Source organism: Crotalus tigris, unplaced genomic scaffold (genome assembly GCF_016545835.1).
Source record: "Crotalus tigris isolate CLP2741 ecotype Arizona unplaced genomic scaffold, ASM1654583v1 scf7180000024461.5605484, whole genome shotgun sequence".
NCBI classification, from domain to species: domain Eukaryota; kingdom Metazoa; phylum Chordata; class Lepidosauria; order Squamata; family Viperidae; genus Crotalus; species Crotalus tigris.
In genome coordinates, this window is record NW_024100632.1 from 174,833 (window position 1) to 197,754 (window position 22,922).

At 44.5% G+C, this 22,922-nt stretch overlaps 1 protein-coding gene across 1 annotated transcript; it reads left to right on the forward strand.

Moving 5' to 3' along the window:
* The first annotated feature begins 485 nt into the window (after positions 1-485).
* On the forward strand, positions 486-16,676 carry LOC120303285 (carbonic anhydrase 15-like). Its single transcript, XM_039332686.1, has 8 exons — positions 486-1,042; positions 6,987-7,022; positions 9,511-9,681; positions 9,881-10,041; positions 12,737-12,829; positions 13,489-13,555; positions 14,066-14,232; positions 14,411-16,676. Exons 1-8 carry the CDS (start codon positions 979-981, stop codon positions 14,621-14,623), a joined length of 972 nt encoding a protein of 323 aa, XP_039188620.1. The 5' UTR covers positions 486-978; the 3' UTR covers positions 14,624-16,676.
* Positions 16,677-22,922: the final 6,246 nt, after the last annotated feature.

Genomic DNA, 22,922 nt, shown 5'->3' on the forward strand with positions numbered 1-22,922 from the left:
TTCTCTTGCATTCTGCAAGAGATCGTGAGTTCTAGTCCTGCCTTAGGAATGAAAGCTGGCTGGGTGCCTTTGGGCCAATCACCAGGAGACGGTGAGTTCTAGTCCCGCCTTAGGAATGAAAGCCAGCTGGGTGCCTTTGGGCCAATCACCAGGAGACTCTTGAGTTCTAGTTCCACCTTAGCCACGAAAGCCAGCTGGGTGACTTTGGACCCGTCCTTCTCTTATCTCAGCCCAGCCCACCTCACAAGACTGTTGTCGTGGGAAAAAGAGAAGGAGGGAGTTGTGTCGGATATGTTTGCCATCTCGAGTTATTTAGAGAGATAATACCGGCAGGATATAAATAAATAAGAAGTAAAAAAAAATTCTTGTATATTTTTAAGACGGCGAGAGACTGAGATGTGGGAGGGGGCAGAACATTTATGCCCACCCTCCCCATTTTTTCCCCGCATCCCACCTCCATGCAATCTTGGTTCCCATCCCTTTTCCATCCCTTGAAAGCCACGGTCCAGGAACCAGCAGCTCCTAAGGACCCCCCCCTTCTCCAGATGTTGGCTCCAGAGCAGATCCTCTTGGGGTTCCCTCCCCTATAAATAAGGCCTGTGTCATTCCCCCCATCTTTTTTTTCTTTTAAAGCTTTGCTCTCCCCCCTCTCTCTCTCTGCCCACTTCGCAGGAGACAAGGAGTTAAAAAAGAGCCTCAGCCACGGTTCTCCTTCTGATGAATATTTAACAGCCGCCAGGCTGAATCTCCAGATTTCTCCTCCGTGCGTTTTTGACAGCGTCGGAGGCCGAGGGAACCACCTCCATCCCTGTCGGGGTGAAGCAAAGCCCTCCACGGTGTTCCTTGGGGTTTTCCGAGGTGGCAGCCAAGAACCAAGGACACACGCCTGCCTGCCTGCCTCTTTGCTGGAGTCTCCCCATCTGGAATTCCCAGCAGAGTTTCCCCCCCCCCCCAGGTCTCTCAGGCTGGGAGAGAAAAATGTCAGAGCTTCTGGGAATAACTTTCCTGGCTCTTTCTTGGATGGCTCATGCGGAGGCAACAGGTGAGTTTGAAGGATGGAATCCCTTCGGGTGCAACCTCAGGGTTTGGGGAGGGGATAATTGTGCAAGTTGGCTGCGGGCGGACAAATTGATGGGATCCTTCCCCCCTCCCCCAGTCTGAACCACAAAGATTCTGTCCAGCAGAGTTTGCCCCAAATATACTTGGAAGAGAATCATTTGAGTTCAGGGATCAAGTCCCGAAGGAGAAAGCCTTTGTGATTTCTCCAGACCAAGCCCTGCTTTTTTTCTCTCTCTCTCTCTCCAGGCGTTCTTCATTTCACTAACAAAATTTGGGGGGTGGGTCAATCATTTGGGTGCCGCTTAGGTTAAGCCATGGTGAGCGTGGAATTCCTTGCTGGGGTCTGCTTGAGGAGATCTCGGTCTATCTTTAACCTTGCCCTTTTCTCTCAGCTGGGATCCGCTGGCTCTAAACACCTGTTGGTTGGTGGGAGATGCCACGGCACAAATGTCAACGTTCCTGCATTTAGCTCTCCCATGTGGAGTCTCCCAACTTTTGTTTCTTGTTTACCTCCGTCGGTGACAGCTGTCAGTTGGAGATCCAGCCCTCGGTGTTGTCCTCAACTGATGTCAGTTCTACTCAAGGGCAGGTCTATGGAGGTCCTCCGCCGTCCAAGTCGTGGTTGTCCCAAAGGTGTTTTTTTCAGGAGGCAACTGGACTGCCTTGTTTTTTTTTTTCTTGGAAGACGTTTCTCTTCTCATCCCAGAAGCTTCTTCAGCTCTGACTGGAGGCTGGGGATGACCCTCCCATTTCCCCACCATCCAGTCCGAGCGGAAGAAGGTTCTTGGATGAGAAGAGAAACGTCTTCCAGGAAAAAACAAAGGAAGTCCAGTTGCCTCCTGAAAAAACACCGTAGGGGCATTCAAGGGTAGCGTGGAGAAGATCTTTGGGCCAAAACCCTTCTGAGAAGGGGTCTCCTTTCAGAGGCTGTCACAGATTTGAGGGGCTGTCGCAAAGAAGAGGGGGGTTGACCTATTCTTCAAAGCATCTGACGGCAGGACAAGAAGCAACAGATGGAAGCTTGTCCAGGAGAGAAGCCATCTAGAATTAAGGAGAATTTTCCTGACAGTGAGAGCGATTCACCACTGGAAGGGCTTGCCTTCAGAAGTTGTGGGTGCTGCATCACTGGAGCTTTTCAAGAAGAGACTGGACAGCCGTTTGTCCACAATGCTATAGGGTCTCCTGCTTGAGCAGGGGGTTGGACTAGATGACCTCTAAGGTCCCTTCCAACTCTCTTCGTACCCTGTATTTACTGGAAGAATCTCCAAGAGGCATGTGAGGGAATCTTTTCAGGAGAACTTGAGAGAGTTTGAGTAACCACTCTTCTATTGGGAATATTAAGCATGGGAGAGGTGTCACCAGCGCATCGTTAAACTGACTCACATTTATGACGGTTGCAGTATCCCGGGATCCCCTTTTGCGACCTCATGACAAGCAAAGTCCATGGAGAGATTCGTTTAACAACGGTGTTCTTCATTCAGCAACTGCAGCGATTCGCTTAGGAAATGTGACCAGAAAAGTGAGCAGTTTGAGGAATTAAATTGAATTTCCACCCCCCCCCCCCTTATCTTCTGGCTCCTTAAAAGAAGCATAGGAATCGGATGCCACGGTCACTAGATGGCGCTCTTTGCTCCTTACAAACCCGGCTGGTAATTCTAGTTGGGGATAAAACATTCAGTGAACGATTTGAAGCAAAAACATTAAATAATTTAAAAAAAATGCTTGCATAATATTGCACGGTCACTCTCCTCTACAAGGTTCCCGTAACTTCAACCCCCTCTATCATTTCATCTCCATTAGTGAGAATTAAGTCCAGGAGAGCTAATCCTCTAGTTCCCTTCTCTACTTTTTGGGAGACAAAGTTGTCCGCTAGGTTTGTCAAGAATCTGTTTGATCGTCCTATTCTATATTCTATTCTATTCTATTCTATTCTATTCTATTCTATTCTATTCTATTCTATTCTATTCTATTAATTTCTATTCTATTCTATTCCTTATTTCTTTTCTATTCTGTTCTATTCTATTCCTTATTTCTATTCTGTTCTATTCCCATTCCATATTTCTCTTCTCTTCTCTTCTCTTCTCTTCTCTTCTCTTCTCTTCTCTTCTCTTCTCTTCTCTTCTCTTCTATTCCCATTCCATATTCTATTCCCATTCCATATTTCTATTCTATTCTATTCTATTCTTTATCTTCTTCATCCTTATTCTATTCTATTCTATTCTATTCTATTCTATTCTATTCTATTCTATTCTATTCTATTCTATTCTATTCTATTCTATTCCATTCCATTCCATTCCATTCCATTCTATTCTCCTTTTACATTGACCCAAATACATTCAAGACTTTTTCCATCCTTGTTTTGCTGCATTCTGCTGTACAGAATAACAGAGCTGGAAGGGACCTTGGAGGTCTTCTAGTCCAACCCCCTGCTCAAACAGGAGACCCTATACTAAAATGGGGCAAAATTCACAACAACTGCCTTGCTTAGCAATGAAAATTTGGGGGCTCATTTGTGACAGTAAGTCAAGGATTGCCTGCACTGAGAAGATTTGCAGGATGGGTGAGAAGTCCATCAGCTTGCAATGGGGATGTTATAAAAATGAATAACGGGCAGATTCCAGGGTTAATTAGAGGAGAAAAGCTAATATTGAACGTGGAATAGTTCAGTGAGAGACCGCTTGTCGATGCATGATAAAAAAGCCTTTTAGTTCTATTATTAATAGACCGAAGATAAAAAAGAAAAATCAAAAAAGCTTTTTCTCTCTCTTTTTAAGAGCCACAGAGAGGTCAGAGTAAAGGAAAAAAAGGTAGAGGATTCGGTCAGGAATTTAAAAGGTTGGGGAAGAGATCAAAAGCATTTTTAAGGTTTTCGAAAGACTTTGATTTTTACGGAAACATCAGCGCTTCAGCGATTTTGGGGTTTGAGCTCATGGCCAAGAAAATAACGATCTTTAACTCAGGACGGCATCTATAACAAAAAAATAACAGAATAACAGAGTTGGAAGAGACCTTCTAGGTGTGTTGGATATGTCCGTTGACTTGCCTTATTTCTAAAAATAATAAAGGCAGGATACAAATTAATTATATATTCTAACGAAGTATGATGAGAAATCAGATCAGATTTACTTCTGGCTCCAGTTTTGTCCAAGGTTTGCATTGTTCTGGGTTGAATGATTAGAAGCAAAAAAACAAAAAAAACAAAAAAAAAACGTCATTTAAAAAGGATGTAGGGTCCTTGGTGATCTCTGAGTTTGGTGGTTTTCTTGCAGATGTTTACCACTGATGATGTTACCTGGTTTGGTAATGAAACGTCTGCAAGAAAACAAGCAAGCTCAGAGAGCACCAAGGACCCTACAGTCCTTCCTTTCTTTCTTCCTTCCTTCCTCCCTCCCTCCCTCCCTCTCTCCCTCCCTCCTTCCCTCCCTCCCTCCTGTCCATAAATTCCACTTCCTTCTAGCATTGATGTTACCTAGTGGGATAATGAAATGTCTGCAACAAAACAAGGAAGCTCAGAGAACACCAAGGACCCCAGAGTCGTCTTCCTCCCCCTCCTCCTCCTCCTCCTCTCCACAAACCCCACTCCCTGCTAGCACTGATGATGTTACCCAGTTTGGTAATGAAACATCTGCAAGAAAACAAGCAAGCTCAGAGAGCACCAAGGACCCCATGGCCCGTCCTTCCTTCCTTCCTTCCTTCCTTCCTTCCTTCCTTCCTTCCTTCCTTCCTTCCTTCCTTCCTTCCCTTCCCTCCCTCCCTCCCTCCCTCTCTCCCTCCTGTCCATAAATTCCACTTCCTTCTAGCATTGATGTTACCTAGTGGGGTAATGAAATGTCTGCAAGAAAACAAGGAAGCTCAGAGAACACCAAGGACCCCAGAGTCGTCTTCCTCCTCCTCCTCCTCCTCCTCCTCCTCCTCTTCCTCCTCCTCCTCCTCCTCCTCCTCTTTGCAAACCCTCCTCCCTTCTAGCACTGATGATGTTACCTAGTTGGGTAATGAAAGGTCTGCAAGAAAACAACCAAACTCAGAGAGCACCAAGGACCCCATAGCTGAGTCCTGAGCTACAAATATTCTTTTCTAAAAAGAAGAATGTCCTAAATAGGGGGGGGGGGAAATGTCAAACGCTGCTTTCCAGATGGTTTATCTGCCATATTTTTCCCTCTGAGCTTGTCTCCAGACCTTCTAACTCACAATTGATCAACCAAGAGAGAAAAGTCCGATATTTTTTTTCTTTAACGAGCTCAGCTCAGTTAAAAGTTCCCAGTGTTAGTTTTCCATTACCCCATTGATTGCCGGGCTTTCTTCCTGATGATTTCGGATTGCGAGCAATAAAGCTAAATCAGACATGATTGTCAGAGAGAGGCAACTGGAGGGAACCTCGGTCCCTAAAGTGTGAGGGATGGATGCGCATCGTGGTTTACTTCGGAGGGTTTATTTTTTTTTCCTTTTTGTTTCTTAAAAGAAATTGATCTCTGCCTCTCTCTCTCTTCTGCAACCCAATTTTAAGCCTTCTCTGGGGGAGGGAGATTGGATGGAAAGCTAGACCAACTCAACTTGACTTTTGCTCAGCTAAAAACGACACGAGACTTCTTGGTCCTTCAGTTCTGCTATGAAACGGAGGGATGGAGAGCTGTGAGTACTACGGGTGGCAACTTACAAGGAGTTGACTAATGGTTACAGTAGGAATCTAGAACACAGAATAGTAGGCTCGGAAGGGACCTTGGAGGTCTTCTAGTCCAACCCCCCTGCTTTGTTCAAGCAGGAACAAATGGCCATCCGGTCTATTCTTAAGAACCCTCCCGTGATGGAGCACCCACAACTTCTGAAGGCAATCCGTTCCACTGATTAATTGTTCTCACTGTCAGGAAATTCCTCCTTAATTCTAGGTTGCTTCTCTCCTTGATAGGTTTCCACCCATTATTTCTTGTCCTGCTCTCTGATGCTTTGGCAGATAAGCTGACTCCCTCTTTTCTGTGGCAAATATTGGAAGACCACTATCCTATCTAGTTAGACTAGACATGCCCAGTTCCCGCAACGGTTCATTTGGAAGTGGCGCAGACAGACACCTCCCTAATTAACTGGAGTATAAGGAGATGGATCGGACAGTCAGACTTTTACGAAGAACGGCTGCAGGACTTGGGTTTGGCCAGTCTAAAGAAAAGAAGAAATAGGGGAGACATGATAGCAGTGTCCCAGTATCTGAGGGGCTGCCACAAAGAAGAGGGGGTCACGTTATTCTCCAAAGCACCCAGGGGGAAGGACGAGAAACAACAGTTGGAAACTGATCTAAGAGAGAAGCAACCTGGAATTAAGGAGAAACTTCCTGACAGTGAGGACAATCAACCAGTGGAACAGCTTGCCTCAAGAAATCATGGGTGCTCCATCACTGGAGATTTTCAAGAAGAGGCTAGATAGTCACTTGTCTGAGATGGCATAGGTTCTCCTGCTTAAGCAGGGGGCTGGACTAGAAGACCTCCAAGGTCCCTTCCAGCTCTGTTCTATTCCAAAAGACAATCTCAATCAAAATCTTTTTCTTGCTTTGGTGCTGTTTTAATTGGATTGAGATTTTAGTGCTACCACTAGAGTTAAATGTCATCCAGGTCATGGTGGCCCCAAAGGTGCTTTTTCAAAAGGCAACTGGACTTTCCTTGAAGATTTTTTTGCTTCTCATCCAAGAAGCTTCTTCGGTTCTGACTGAGTGGTGGAGAAGGGAAGGATTTGCAAGGAATACAAATCCTTCCCTTCTCCACCATTCAGTCAGAACCGAAGAAGCCTCTTGGATGAGAAGCGAGGAAAAACGAAGCCCAGTTGCCTTTTGCAAAAGCATCCATGGGACCACTACCAGAGTTAATTCTTTATTAGTTTTTATTTTTCTGTTTTGGCTAATACACATTTTCTCTTCTCCACCCTTCCATCTCCTATTTTTCCAGGTCTTTGGTGCTATGATTCCCTGGATCCTAAATGTGGTGAGTACTGGAGACAGATTTCTGAAGATACTCCTTGGAAAAATATTTGGTGAAGGTATCGCTCACCTGTAGTCTGAGATACCCTTCCCCAACAGGTACCTTCAGATGCAATAAGAACGCATCTCCTATGACTTTCAGCCAGCCTGGCTAATGGAAGTCGTCCCAATGCATTTGGGAAGTTGGGTGTGACATAATGGGAGATACTGCAAGATATTCTTATCAGTACAATATAAAACAAGTATCTGAGAGACCATGATTCTTGGGTAGAGGCTTTATATTTAGGTTTTATATTTCATGAGGGATTATGTGAATCAAACTCTAATTTTGCTTTCTATTTGTATTTCAATCCGAAGATACTTTACTTTCAGAAGTATTCATGAAATGAACAGTGCAACTGTTCTGTGTTTATTTCAGCTTCACTTCTCATTCCATCTTTCCCTTCCCTTCCCTTCTTCACCCATTTACTCCCTTCCCTTACTCCTCTTCCTCCTCCATCATCTTCACTTTTTAAAATTATGTATGCCTATCAGAAGCTCGTACTTTTAATGCTGTTCCAGTGTCAGTGAGGCTGATCAGCTGCTTAGAATATTCTACTTTTAAAGAAAAGTTCACGTTTTATAAAGAACAAAAACTCCCATCTTTCATGGGCATTTATGAATTTTTAAGACCATCAGTGGGTGCCAGATGTGCAGACACAGCCTTAAAACATCCACACCTGGAGTCATAAACCAGACAGCCCCCTTCCATTGTTCCTTGTGGGGGTCCAACTCTACCAAACTGGCTTTCTTTCTACATCTTCATTTTTTTTTCTAGCCAGATGGGTTGACATCTAAACGAAACTCTGACTCATAGTGGCATCTTCTTATTTTATCTGGAATCTATTTGAAACTGAGAAGCTTTTTTTGGGGGGGGGGGAAGTTTAGGAGACGGTGGCTTCCTTGTTTGATTTTTTATTTTTATTAAAAATAAACTTATCCTCAAAAAAACGAGGCTACCGAGCACTAAGACAGATACCACAAGTCCACGTTGCTTATCTCTTGGCAAGGACCCAATAACACAGAGAGGCCGAAAGCAAAACAGAATAAGGTTGGAGCTGGTGCTCTTTCGAAAGAGTCACAGATGCTAAAGCAGCTCGTTTTATCTGTCAGACTAAATATAGGCCCAGCAAGGAAATCCTGTTGAATTATAAATAAGCCAAACTCTCTTGTGAAGTTGAATGAAGACTGTTGCAAGAGAAAAGTGCAAGAAACAATAAAAAGGAAAATTAAGGATTCGGTTGACTGTAGACAATCAATTTGCTGGCAGAATTTGTTGATCGATACCAGAATCCTGCTTTGAGAAAAAGGATCAATATATCGCTTCCGTTTATCCAAGTCTGGATGGAAAGATTGGAAAAAAAAAAGTCCTTTTCCTGTTGTTACATCAAGGTTGTCATAACTGAGAGCAAGGAACGTTGATCTGGGTGCCAAAGAAATAGGTATGGAGAATACCTTCCATTCAGTGGAACAGTTGCCTCCAGAAATTGTGGGCGCTCCATCACTGGAGGTTTTTAAGAAGAGACTGGACAGCCACTTGTCCGAAATGGTATAGGATCTCCTGCTTGAGCAGGGGGTTGGACTAGATGACCTCCAAGGTCCCTTCCAACTCTGTTGTTCTATTCTGTTATGTTCTATACAGGTGAAGTAGAGAAAGATCTGTTTATGATCCAAACTGTGTATTGTGTACAATCGGGGAAATAATTGAAGCTCCCTATCCAAGCAACCGTCGGTCCTACTGGTTCTTTCTCAAGAGTTTTACCAATCTGGGAGCTTGGCTGGGCCAAAAGAGGGGCTTCAGAAAGTGGTTTAACAGGTGGATTACATTAGCTAAAGGAAAAGGAGGATCTCTGGGAGATTTATGAAGGATTGCTGGAAAGGATAATGGGCATTGCCTTGTTTTGAAGCCAGTTGCAAGCAGAAGTGGCTAATAGATGCCAAGAGGGCATTTGACCAAGAGTCCTTCAAACTAGGCTAGTATTTCTCGACCGTGAGAACTTGAAGATATGTAGACTTCAATTTCCAGAATTCCCCAGCCAATTTCCAGAATTCCCCAGCCAACTTGCTGCCTTAAGCATGGAAGTGAGCTTGGTGATTTGGGGCCAATCACCGGGAGACGGTGAGTTCTAGTCCTGCCTTGGACATGGAAGCTGGCTGGGTGACTTTGGGCCAATCCCCAGGAGATGGTGAGTTCTAGTCCTGCCTTGGGCATGAAAGCCAGCTGGGTGACCTTGGGCCAGTCTCATTCTCATTCATTCTCATCCCAACCAACCTCACAGGGTTGTTCTGGGAAAAGAAGAACGGGAGGGGGAGTATTAGGTATGCTCGCCACCTTGAATTATTTATAAAAAATAATCAAGGCTGGGTATAAATTTTTTAAAAAATCAAGGCAAGCTACTCTCGGGCACCCTGTGCAAAGTCCTTGCTCTGCAATGTTCTCCTGGTCTCTTTAGGCCCTTCCCACTGGAAGGAGATCACATCAGGATGCGGGGGACAGAACCAGTCTCCCATTAACATCGATCGAAGAAAAGTGCGACAGGACCGGAGCCTGGATGAAATTCTGTTTGAAGGCTACGACCAGGCGCCCCCGGGCAGATGGAGACTCTTGAACAATGGCGACGAAGGTGGGCCAATGAGGTTGGGATGTCTTCTGCAGGCATCTTCCCCAACCTTGAACCCGAACCCAGATTTCTGACTTAGAGCTCCTCTATTTTTTTTCTCTCTTTCAGAAATCTGGAAGGGGTGAGGAAGCCTGAGTAGCTCCTAGATGGGTAGGCAGGTCCTTTTTTTGAAACTGTGTTTACCAGTTGACTTTCCCTCTAGTCAAAATGACCTTGGATGGAGCCTCTGCTGCCGAGCAAATCAACATCACCAGAGGAGGCCTGAGGGACACCTACCGGGCCTTGCAGGTCCACTTCCACTGGGGGGACCTTAAGAGGAATGGCTCCGAACACTACATTGATGGGATACAGTATCCCATGGAAGTAAGTTAAGCGTTGGGTTTGGATAGCAGGTTCAGGTGCCGCTGAAACGATGCTGAAGAGCACCTGGTATGACATGGGTTATTTTTTAGATGGTCATCAAATGGATAGGAACAAAGCTGGAGAGAGAGAGACAGAGACAGAGACAGAAAGAGGAGGGGGAGGGAGGGAGGGAGGAAGGAAGGAAGGAAGGAAGGAAGGAAGGGAGGAAGGAAGGAAGGAAGGAGGAGAAGTATATACTGCGCTGTTTATGGTTATACAAGCTTAGTGCAAAATACATTTAGAAAACTTTTGGTTTTCTATCTATCATCTATCTATTGTTCCACCCCTCCCTCCCTCCCTCTCTCTCTCTCTCCCCCTCCCCCTCTCTCCTCTCTCTCTGCCTGCTTATCTATCTATCTATCTATCTATCTATCTATCTATCTATCTATCTATCTATCTGTCTGTCTGTCTGTGTCTATCTATCTGTCTGTGTCTATCTATCTGTCTGTGTCTGTCTATCTATCTATCTATCTATCTATCATCTGTCTATCTATCTATCTTTCTATCTATCTATCTATCTATCTATCTATCTATCTATCTATCTATCTATCTATCCTGTCTATCTATCATCTATCTATCTATCTATCTATCTATCTATCTATCTATCTATCTATCTATCATCTGTCTATCTATCTATCTATCTATCTATCTATCTATCTATCTATCTATCTATCTATCTATCTATCCTGTCTATCTATCATTTGTCTGTCTATCTATCTCATCTATCTATCCTGTCTATCTATCTATCTATCTATCTATCTATCCATCCATCCATCCATCCATCCATCCTTTCTATCTTCTAATCTTCTTATCTACTCTGATTGACAGAATATCAGTATTTTTTTCTTCTTCTTTCTGAGATGATGGTTGTGGGTCCGCACAGGCCAGTCCATTTTACTCACAATGAAGAAAAAGAAAAAAGGTCCTCAGCACAGTTTTAATCAGGCCCATTCCAAGAACTGCTTAGTTGTGTTGTTTTTTTTCTAAATGTGCAAAGGGGGGCTGGGGGATGTAAACCTCTCCTAGACGCTTGTTCAAAGGGAACACCACCCGATTCAACAGTATGCAATCAGCAACCCCAAATGACTTCTCTGTTTTTTCAAAGAAAGTAGCTATTAATTAAGGCCTGTGAGGCCCCTCCATTTGGTCCACTTCACTAAACACAATCCAACTCTTCATCATGGCGTAGACATCAAAGGGGCTTTTGAGCAGCTGAGGTTGATCTCGCGCCCTCTGTCATTTCATTTTAGGGGGTTTAACCATCAAGTGAGTTGCTGGAGAACCGGCGGGATGTTATTGCTTTTCAGAAGCTTCCATGACCTTTTTCAGAGTTCAAGAATTGCCCTCTCTGTTCATCCTTTACAAACCAGCACAACTGGCGTTCAAATTTCATGGCGTCTTTGCATTGCCCTCCTTAGATAGTTGTGAACAGGGCAGCTGTTCCAGCTCAACTTTTATTTTACCAAATGTATTCATTACTTTTCCCGTTGCATCCCTTTAGAGCGCCAAGTAGGATTTCAATCCAACATCGTGGTATTAATGTGGCTACAACCCCTTAGCCTTGAGAACTATAAAAATTAGACCGTATTAAAATATGGGCTGTTGTTTTGTTTTGAGATGTTATTATTTATTTATCTTTTAATGGCTGTGTGCAGTTGATCTGTTTAGGTCCCTCTAGAAAGTTTTATGGTTTTAAGACCCTGTCTTAAAACCATAAAACTTGGGAATATTCAGATGCACAGTCTTCTGGGTCACAAAGTCACAAAAATGTACCATTTTAGTAAATTTAACACCTGGCCCTCCGATATTAAATTTACTAAATGACAAAGCAGAATTTTTAGGATGTTTGTGTGTGTGTGAAGCCCTCTTAAAGTCCTCAGCATGTTATTGCATGAGCCAGAATCCTGTAAAGGTACCGTAATTGTTGACTTACAAGCAATCATTTAGCAAATATTCCCCACTGATAGATGTAAGCAGGAAAGAGGACAAAGACACAGGACATTAACATGTTCTATTAAGGACTTCGCCCTTAATTGCCCCCAAATAGGGTGAAAAACCTGGAAAAACAACTCAAAATCTTTTTTTTCCTCCTGTTTTTGGAAGTCCCAATGACAAGACAGACAAAACAGCCTATCTCTTCCTGCAGTGGTTGATGAAGGTTTCTGAAAATTATGAATTTTGCAGACATGGACATAGTTTTTGGATAGGGGGGGGGAAGAGAAAGGGGAAAAGATCTACAGGAAACGCTCTGCAGACATTTTGTGTGTATAGTGGTTAAATGTCTATGGAAATTCTTAGTCATCCTTCTCATTGTTGTCCGAAAGGTGTTTTTTCAAGAAGCAACTAGACTTCTGTTGATTTTCCTCGAAGACGTTTCGCTTCTCATCTGAGAAGCTTCTTCGGTTCTTCAGAACTTCCAGTTCTTCAGAACATCTTCACTTCTTCAGAACTCAAGAAGCTTCTTGGATGAGAAGCGAAATGTCTTCAAGCAAAACCAAAGGAAGTCCAGTTGCCTGTTGAAAAAGCGCCCTTGGGACTAGAGATTAAATACTGGCTACTTAGGAACAAAGACAAGGGGGAGACAGCAATGAATTGAGAAGAAGCTGAATGATAGAGAAATGTTCCTTTATCAGTCCTTCTGTTCCTTTATCCACAGCTGCATATCGTACACATGAACATCAAATGCAAAACCATCAATGAAGCTAAGCAACATCCAAATGGGTTCGCTGTCCTGAGTTTTCTGTTCAAGGTACGGTCCCACAAATATATTCGCCATTAGGTCAACATTTTCTGATGAAAAAGTTTATGTTATGAGCTTCTGAAGCTTTGGGGTGCAGTTCCTTCAGTCCTGGCTGTAACAAGAGCTTTTCAGATGTGTTCCCCCCCCCCCAATTCGTCACTCCATCCTAGCTGCTAAGCTCTAATGGCGCAACGTGAACCAGAGAAGCATGATTCATTTTGAATTTCTTTGATTAGAATAGAAGTTCAGGATTGAACAGTGGGATCCTTGGTGCTCTCTGGGCTTGGAGACCTTTCATGACCCAACTAGATAACAACATCAGTGCTATTGAATGTGGACATTGCTCCCTGGATAATGATGTCTACAAGCAAACCACTAAGTTCAGAGAGTACCAAGGACTCCACATTCCTTTGATTAGGTGTAATATCCAGAAATAAAGGATTGGGATTCTTCAGATTAGTTTTAATGTGATGTCCAGCTGCTGCTACCTTGGGTGGACAGCTTCAAGAACTGCTTGTTTTGTTGTTATTATTATTTAAACCAGAGTTGAAAAAAAAAACAGCCTTTCAAATAACTGGTCGTCCTCTGTAGAGGACATGTCTACCTACTTTTTCTGCCTTTGGCTACCTTGCAGGCTGTGGAACTGACTTCTTCCCATTATCCTGCAGGTAGCAGACACTGATAACACTAATTACAACACTGTCGTTGCCAGCCTGAGAAACATCACTCGTGCAGGTGAGCATCTTATCCAAGCACTGGAAGATGAATGCTTCTTCTGTCTATGACTCATTAAAGCAGCTATGTCTTTCCCCCGGAGTGCATGGATGCTGTGGGGAGGCTTCAAATGCAGCTACTCAATAAGGTGCAGCTGCTTTCATGAAACACAGCATTATTGGTGCTCATGTGTGTTCTGAAGTAGGTTCTCTGAACTGAGTAAGATATACTTTAGATTTCTGGGGAGTGGGTGGGACGGGGGGCCCAATTCCTAGCTCAAAATTGTTGTCACGAGTCCTTTAGTAACCTGAGGAGCTGTAGTCCTATCGGGAGGCCAAATCAATTGGAAGCCCTCAACACCTTCGGAGATTCTGAGGTGAGAACATCACATCTCCTGTGCTTTCTTTCAATGAGTACTGGGTGTCTGTCACACAACCGCGTTAACTTCCTTTCGTCTTATCCTGCACCAATCCAGAATGGAGCTGCTGCTTCTTCTTCTCCACTACCAATCATGGTTATGCTTTTGCCTAGGAGAATATGTTGACATGGCATCCACCTTCTCCTTGAGCAATCTTCTCCCCAGCTTAGCTTCCTTGTCCAAATATTACCGTTACAAAGGATCTCTCACCACACCAAACTGTGATGAAGCGGTCACCTGGACAGTATTTGAAGAGCAGATCCCCATCAGCAGATCTCAGGTAACAACCACACTGCCTCCATCCGCACATTCGAAGCTGGTCTTTTCATTTCCAACAAAAACTGTCCACATTTCAGTGTGGTCAAGATGGGTGACCACCAACTGACAAATGTACAGAGGTATTGGGTTGGCTGTAGAGCACTCCTTCTCTTCTCTTTCTTCTCTTTCCCTTGTTTTAGCTGAATATATTTGTGGACACCACGTACTTCAAAAGTTCAGCTGGCACACCACAGAAAATGGTCAACAACTTCCGTCCTTTACAGCTTCTTAATGGCCGCACGGTCTATGCTTCCCGTGATGCCACCATCAGTGGCGGCTCTTCTCTTGTTGCCAGTGTATTTCTTCCTCTGCTCTTGTCTTGTTTGGTTGGCCAATTCTCTGGCTCCTCCTAGCTGTCTGAGCGAATGGCCGGGCTCAGTCATGAATCCATTATAGATCTGTGGTACCTTCCTAGGTGTGGTTCTTCAGTGTGACGCTTCCCTATCTGAGCTGAGCGAGGCACAAGTCCAAAATCGTGGGGTGTTTGATTGATTTATGAGAAAAAGCTCAGGGACAATTGTATTGCAATCAAAGGCGTCCGATTCATGACTGCCACCGTAAATGGGACCAACAATGAAACAAGATAGGTGGAAAGCTTTCACCTTGGCCAACGGATGAGTGGTCCTCATGCCAAGCAGAAGAATGACACACAAGGCACCTTCTGCCAGCATGGGAAAGGAAGGTCTGAAATTATGTAAATTGAAGTTCTAATGAATAAATTCAGAGTTCTTAATTTTTCCACGACGAGGCTGACTCAATTTCATTCGTCCCAACCGCCAGCTTAGACTACTTGCCGCACCAGAATTGAATCTCTGGAAACAAAACAATCAAGAGGGTTGCTGTTCTACTTTTTCATCAGGGTCACTGGGGCAGTGGGGAGGGGGGTCCCCTCTCTGCCACCTAAACATCCATTCCAAGAAAAGCCAAGATCAGTAACAAACTTCATAACAAATAATGGGGGGGATCAGAAACAAACTTCATAACAAATCTGAGTTGAATCCCATCAAAACCACCGTAATCTACCTTAGGGACCTATCACTCAAATTGTAGACACTGCCACAGGGGCAGAGCGTCCTCTAGGAGAGTCCCAAAACTCAAGATGGGGGCCACATCGTCACATGTTGAAAAAAAGGGTGGGGCTTCCTTTACACGAACGGAGGTGAGGTGCAGGCAACCAAAATCACTCGCAAACAGTCTCAAGCAGGAACTTTATCGCTGTTCACCTATGTTACAAGAATGTCACCAAACTGACTGCATTTCCTGGAGAATTGGTCATATAAGGCTTCAGGAGTTCTGGGGAGGCCAGGCCTTTGCTGCTTTCTGCATTGGAAGGACTTCTCTTAACACTTCCTTCCAGTTTAGAGGGAGATGATGGACGTAGAAAGTTCTTCCAGACGTATCTGGAGATGAATCGAAGCTGGCTTGGCTTGATTTGAATGAACCCTAAGGCCTTGTTCCTAAGTAGGGCTATTCTCCCTATAATCCTACCTTCTCTCTGGCTTTTTCTTCCTCCCTTAAAATGGGAAATAAATCACATTATGCCACTGGGCTTGAGTTAGTTGATGAGAGACCTGGGGGTGGTCCTCCAGCTGTGGTGAGACTCCAGAGCCTATCCAGTGGTGGAGGATGCTAGCTTTTGTAGTTCAGCAGCATCTGAAACCATTTCAGATTCCTCCTGAGGCTGTAGAGAAATCTAAGGTTGTAATTGCCTTGTTTTAACGCACTGTATTGATACTGTAGACGTGTATGAAGCGCTGTCGTGATCCTCTAGGGATCCTTTCGCCAGTCGCCTCCTTCGAGGGCTGATATAATTCACTCCATCGCTGAAATTCATCGCCCTTCTTGTGGGCAACTCAGCTCTTCTTTGCAGCTCAGTTTTCAAAGGGGTTTTGAGCGCAAAAATCCCACGGGGGGGGGGGGACGAACCAATCTATAAATCAACCCCTCCTCCTACAACCCGCTGCATTACCGCTCAGGAAATAAGAGAAGCCAGGCCTGCTGAGTTGTTGTTTTTTATTTTTATTTTTCTAGAAATAGCAGACCTATTAAGAAGAGACATCCACATCCCTTTCTCTTGGTCTTAATTATAGATTTAAATTTAGCCCCAAGGAAAACGTGGCTAAAGTTAGCTTTGGGAAAGGCCATTGCCTTCCTCTTCTGTTTTTTTACACATGAGCAAAAAACAAACGCTTGTGCTTTAGGGGGTCTTCTATCAGGCTGTTTTGATTTATGGATTGCTAAGGGGTGTGTGTGTGTGTGTGTCCAAATTCTGTTGAAATTCTATCCTGTAAATGGGATGTGGCTTGAAAGCATGGAGAGGACTAGTTTGTGTTCTACAGATAGTCATCGATTTTAAACCCCTATGTTTAGCGACCATTCAAAATTGCAATAGGACTGAAAAAAAAAGTGATTTACGACATGTCCTCACACTCACCATCACGGCAGCTTCCTCACCTTCACAAGGTCAAAATTTGGGTGCCTGGCAACCAGGATGTATTTACGATGGTTGCAGCATCCTGGCTTATGTAAAGCTTGTGATCTTCTCGGAGGGCTTATGAGGAGCAAAGTCAGTGGGGCAAGTCCGGTTGGCTTAATGGCCGTGTGTGAGTCACTTAACAGTTGTGGCGAGTCATTTAACAATCCTAGCAAAGGGAGGTTGTAAAATTGGATGTGACTCACTCAGCAATTGCCTTACTTAACAGTGGAAATTCTGCCCCCCCCCCGTTGCGATTGCACGCTGAGGACTAGCAGCATATTTACCTCACATTAATCAAACCTCAGTTTATTGGATTTAATATCTGGGTATTGCTCAATACTCTGAATTCTAAACTAAGCCCTTAACCTGCATTGGTCCAAAGCAACAAATTAAATGAAAAGGATTAGACTTAGAATAGAATAGAGCTGGAAGGGACCTTGGAGGTCTTCTAGTCCAGCCCCCTGCTCAAGCAGGAGAACCTATACCATCTCAGACAGGTGAATGTCTAGTCTCTTCTTAAAAATGGATGGCGCAACCCACGATTTTTGAAGGCAAAGCTGTCCCATTAGTTGATTGTCCTCACCGTCAGGAAGTTTCTCCTGAATTCCAGGAGAAATGGAAGCGGATGCTTTAGAGACATTTCACATCAGAAAAAGCTATTACTCAAGCATCAATCCACGTCACACGGCCGTGTTTTGTTTCGGCCGTGTTTTGTTTCTTTAAAGGAATACTGTGAAGCAAGACCTCTGCGGCAAGCGCAGAACAGCTTCGTTTTTTTTCTGCAAAGCTGCTGGGCAACATCTTTCAAGCAGATGCTGCCCGAGGCCTCCTGGTAGAATGATTGAAGCAGCATCATTAGGAGTTTGACCAAGCGGGGCAAGCAGGTTGTGGAAAGGAGCCGTGGAACATTTCAGCTGCTTGAAGTCCAACGGACTAAATATATAGGTGTATTTGTGTGTGCGTGTCTATTTTTTACATTGTTAAGGGGAGAAAAAAGAGCCAGGAAAGAAGGCTTGCAAGAAAGATTCTATTCTACGCTGTTCTGTTCCGTCCCGTCTCATCCCATCCTATCCATTCTACTCTAATTCTGTTCTGTTCTGTTCTATTCTGCAATCTCTTCTCTTCTCTTCTCTTCTCTTCTCTTCTCTTCTCTTCTCTTCTCTTCTCTTCTCTTCTCTTCTCTTCTCTTCTCTTCTCTTCTCTTCCTTTCCCTTCCCTTCCCTTCCCTTCCATCTCTTCTGTAATCATTCTGTTATGCTCTACTCTACTCTACTCTACTCTACTCTACTCTACTCTACTCTACCCTACCCTACCCCGCTCCGCTCCGCTCCGCTCCGCTCCACTCCACTCTACCCTACCCTACCCTACCCTACCCTACCCCACTCCACTCCACTCCACTCCACTCCACTCCACTCCACTCCACTCTACTCTACTCTACTCTACTCTACTCTACTCTACTCTACTCTACTCTACTCTGTGTTTCCAGTCTCAAAATGATGCACATTTCAGGCCCAAAATGTAGCAACTATATTGCCAAGAACTGGTTGTATGGTCCCTGGACTTTAAAGTTTGCACAAACACACACACAGACATAACACACACACACAAATGGGGATATTTGCAGAACCACCTTCGATGCTGGGTCTTGAACCCTGCTAGAAAGGTATGCTCAAATAAGCCCAAGGGTGGGTCCTTCTTAGCGGCTGTTCCCCTACTTGGGAGACCTTGCTATACGCCCCCAGCCTCCTGTCCTTTGAGAATGCTCTTAAGATTCCACAGGGCATACGGGCACTTAAAGTGGTAAAGCTGACTCACAGGCAGATTTTATTACCTGATTTATAATTAGATTTCTCTTGGCTTTATGTTGATATATTAGTCTCAGTCTCTCTCTCTCTCTCTCTCTCTCTCTCTCTCTCTCTCTCTCTCTCACAACACTGCAAAATGTCTGGATTTGTCAAAGTAGGGGGTGTAAAAATGTTTGTATAAATAAATCATGTCGGTGGCCAGAAGCCAAGGGGAGGCGGTGTAATGGGATAAGCTTCAGACACCACCTTCTCTTTCGCCTCCAGCACACTATTTCTTCCCTCTCTTGAGAAAGGCCACCTGAGATGGTGGTCTTACTTCTCCTAACAGTGGAGAGATCAACCTCGGGGCTGGGCAAAGATCAGATTCCTCCACGATTGCCTTTCCCTTTCAGAGTTCCTTTCTGCCATTAAGGCTGCAGAAGACCTGCTTCTGAGCCTCTTCTGCAGGATGTGAACTGTCAGAAGAAGAATTCGGGGCTCCAGCTTAAGCTGGGGGTTGCCCAAGTATAAATAAAAACGAGGTCCAGGCAGCTGTGAGGAAAGAAGAAATATTTATTCCTAAAAGGAAAATGGTTTGCTTTTAGGGGCAGGCTGCAGAGAAATGGGGTACAGTGGCAAACTTTTATAAGGGGAGCTTGCCCCAGGTGTGGAAGTATCTACGTGCTGAGGGGCGTGTGTGTGTGTGTGTGTGTGTGTGTGTGTGTGTGTGTTTGTGAATCCTTGTGAACATACAATTCTGCCGGGAGACTTAATTCAATTAACTCTCTTTGTGTTTGCAGACCTTATCTTTTGATATGTGGATTAGGTCCGGGTAAGGTAGTATTTTGGGGTTTGAAGAAGTGTGCTGATTGGATTAAGTTGGAGACACTGAATCTCAAACCATTGTGGATTCAAGTTAATATTTTAAGGGAAGATGGAAACAGTATAAAGAATAACACATATTCACAATATCGAAGCAGAGGGACATTCGAAGCGATGCCAAGACTGAAAAAAAACCCACATCGTGTTTATTTAAATTGTCCTCATGAAGTAGCTTACACCGTTTTCTCAATCTCCGGAGTTTCAACTCACAAAGGGTTGTGTTTTTGGGGCGAAATTAATAGCCTTGCACCCTCTTATTTCACCCCCCAGAGTTGCTCAGTTGAGGCACTGGCAAAGGAAGATTAGATATTCATGAACATTAAAGGGAGTACTGAAGACAGCAGGCGACTGTGAGTTCTAGTTCTGCCTTAGACATAAAGCCAGATGGGTGATCTTGGGCTAGCCACAGTCTCCCATTCACTATTATAAATGTGAGACCGTTGCCAAGCACCCAACTGAGATTGATGCGAGGGTTGTAACTACTAGGAGGACAAGTCACTTTTTTTGAGCCCCGTGGAAACGCCAAACCATTGTTAAATGAGTGGTTGTTGAGGACTACCTGTAACTTCACCCCCATTAAGCAATGATCTCTCCCTAGAACTAAGGAGAAATTTCCTGACAGTGAGAACAATTAACCAGTGGAACGACTTGCCTCCAGAACTTATGGGTGCTCCATCACTGGAACTTTTCAAGAAGAGACGGGACGGCCATTTGCCTGAAATGTTACAGGATCTCCTGCTTGAGCAGGGGGTTGGACTAGAAGACCTCCAAAGTCCCTTCCAACTCTATTGTTCTGTTGTTATTAAGTAATAGATGAAAGCTTATCAAAGAGGGATTCAACCTAGAACTAAGGACGAATTTCCTGACAATTAATCAGTGGAAGGGCTTGCCTCATAGTTGTGGATGCTCCATCCCTGGAGGTATTTAAAAAGAGACTGGACAGCCTTTTGCCTGACATGTTATAGAATCTCCTGCCTGAGCAGGGAGCTGGACTCTGTTATTCTGTTTAACCATGACTGCTGCAGGAAGCCCACCGTGCCATCAGCTTGAATCAACAGGTATCTGAATTCGATAACAGACACACTACCTGATGGATGGGTCTTGCACCGGGGATCCTGTCAAAAGTGTCAGAAATTCCCAGGTGATCTATTTCTTGCCCAGCAGCTCTCCGATCCTCCATCAGGGGTGTAACAGCATATTGACAAAGACACAGCCAGCTAATTAGATGTTCTATCGGAGAGCTACAAAAAGCAGATTCACTTGGCTTTTGATGGGTCTTGCTGGCCTATGGAAATAAATCTTCATTGATTTTTCTCTGAATTCTCTCCCCTTGTAGCCCTGGGAGGGGCGGGGGAGGGCTGTTGTTTTTCCAGCCCTCACAACAACAAAAAACGAGAAAGAGTAATTTATATATCCTCCATGTGGTGCTGCTACTGTGCCCCTTAGCTGGAATCCGCTTTGTTCAGGCTGCTGTTTCTAAAATAGCTAATTTGGCCTCTCCTGTTCCTTCCCATCAAATCTGGGGCTTTGGAAAGAAGTTGTCTTCTAACTAATGGCGCAAAAATTATGATGGCGGTGATTTATCTCTCATTTCATCTCATTTTAATCTCAGTGTCTTCAGCTTCCTAGATACTTGGGAAGGATCTGATGGTCAAAGTACCCAAGGCAATTAGAGTAAACAGCAACAATATATTATTATTAATAATCATACACACATGCATCCATTTAAAAATACAGGTAGCCCTCGACACACAATCACAATTGGGACCAGAATTTCCTGCGCTAAGCACAGCGGTTGCTGAGTGAGTCCATTTTAAAACCTTTTTTTTTTTGGCCACCCTTGTTAAGCAAATCACTATAGTTACGTGAAACACATGGCCGTTAAATGAATCCAGTTTCCCCCACTGGTTTCGCTCGTTGGAAGACTAGGAAGACTAGAAAGGGCGGTCACACAACCCCGCCAACTGTCATAAATACATACCAGTTGCTAAATTCCCAATTTTGATCACGTGACTGTGGGAATATTGCAACAGTCATATATATATTGCAAAAGAAAAACATTAAAGTAGGGTGAATGTTCAGTTTAGGGTTACCTCAAAGCTATCGTTCTAGAAAGACCTGGCGTGTCCTACAGAACCTGTCAGTCAAAGCCATTTGTGAAATCCTGCTGATCTCAGGGATCTCAGCGATCAATAGAAGAATCTCTGATGGTCAGTGAAGTTGACCTTCGTTGCCTTCACAAGGCAGGTGGTGCTGGGGCACCATTTTGAATCCCATCTTCCCACCGTATTTCCCATTGGATGAATACGTTTTAGGAGTGGAAGCTGGCGCCATCTTCCTGAGATGCTTCTTGGTAGCTGATTTGGGGACCGCTGGTGGAAGAACGATACTTTGAGCTTGCACTGGCTCTGTAGGGTCTGAATTTGATCTAGATAAGCTGGAATAGAAACCATTCCTGGCGGTAATGGCATTCACAGCTCGGAACATTGCTTGGTTTCGGCCAGAGACATGAAGTGGGTGAAGAGTTGGGACAGACCTGGATTTGAACTTCTCTTCTTGGGAGATGGTATTCCCCAGCTTCCCACCTCCGGGAGCCCTGTAAGGGCTTCCTTTCAGTTGGTCAAGGGTGTTCTCATCTAGCTCCTTCAGAGGGCTAAGGTCCTGGAAAAAGTGATGGTCATTATAGGCATAGAGAGTCTCGCGAAGGTTGTGTAGCTCCTCCATAACTTCTGTCTTCATGGTTTCAATGCTGGCCACTAGCTCTTCTTTCAGCTCTGCCAGGTCCCTTTGCAATGCCTTTTGGACTTCCATGGAGAGTCCGCTGCAATGACCGGTGGAGTCATCCACACACAATGGACAAACTGTACTTTGACCTTCCGAACTCTCATTAGTACTTACAGGCAATGCTTTGTCCTCTTCTCCATGGACTAAGTTCTCCACCAACTTCATCAGCTGACCATCTGAAGTGGGATCTTCTGCCTGTTCTCTGATGGAAAATTGGGCTTGGAGATGGCTCCTCAGATCTGCCAGCCTCTCTTTGTCCACACCGTCACTTTCTGTGGTGCTGGGAAGCTCCAGAGAAGCAGGACTTTCTTCTTGACCAATGTCTTCTTCTTTCTGCTCTTCTTCTCCTAAAGAGGCAGACTCTTCCTCCTCTTTCTTGGCTTTCTTCTCCCGTTTCTGGACAGCGTGATGGTTCCCCACGGTCTTCAGCCCCTCGCTAGCTGCCTGAAGAAGCCGAACATGATTCCAATTTCTGGAAGATTCTGAAGACATTCTGCCCTCTTTACCCAAACCAGCCGCAGCAAGCAACAGAACGGGTGACTATCGTTTCTCGCAATGCTGGAGTGTTCAATAGCAAATCAACAGATGATTGCCGAGGCAGTCCCAGAGGGAAGATGGAAAGGGACCGAGGGATCAGGTAGAAAGCAAATGCTATAGCTACTGAGAAGCTCTGGTCTCAAGAAGGCTGTGTTTGAGGCAATTACTCTAGATAACTCCTTATCCTCA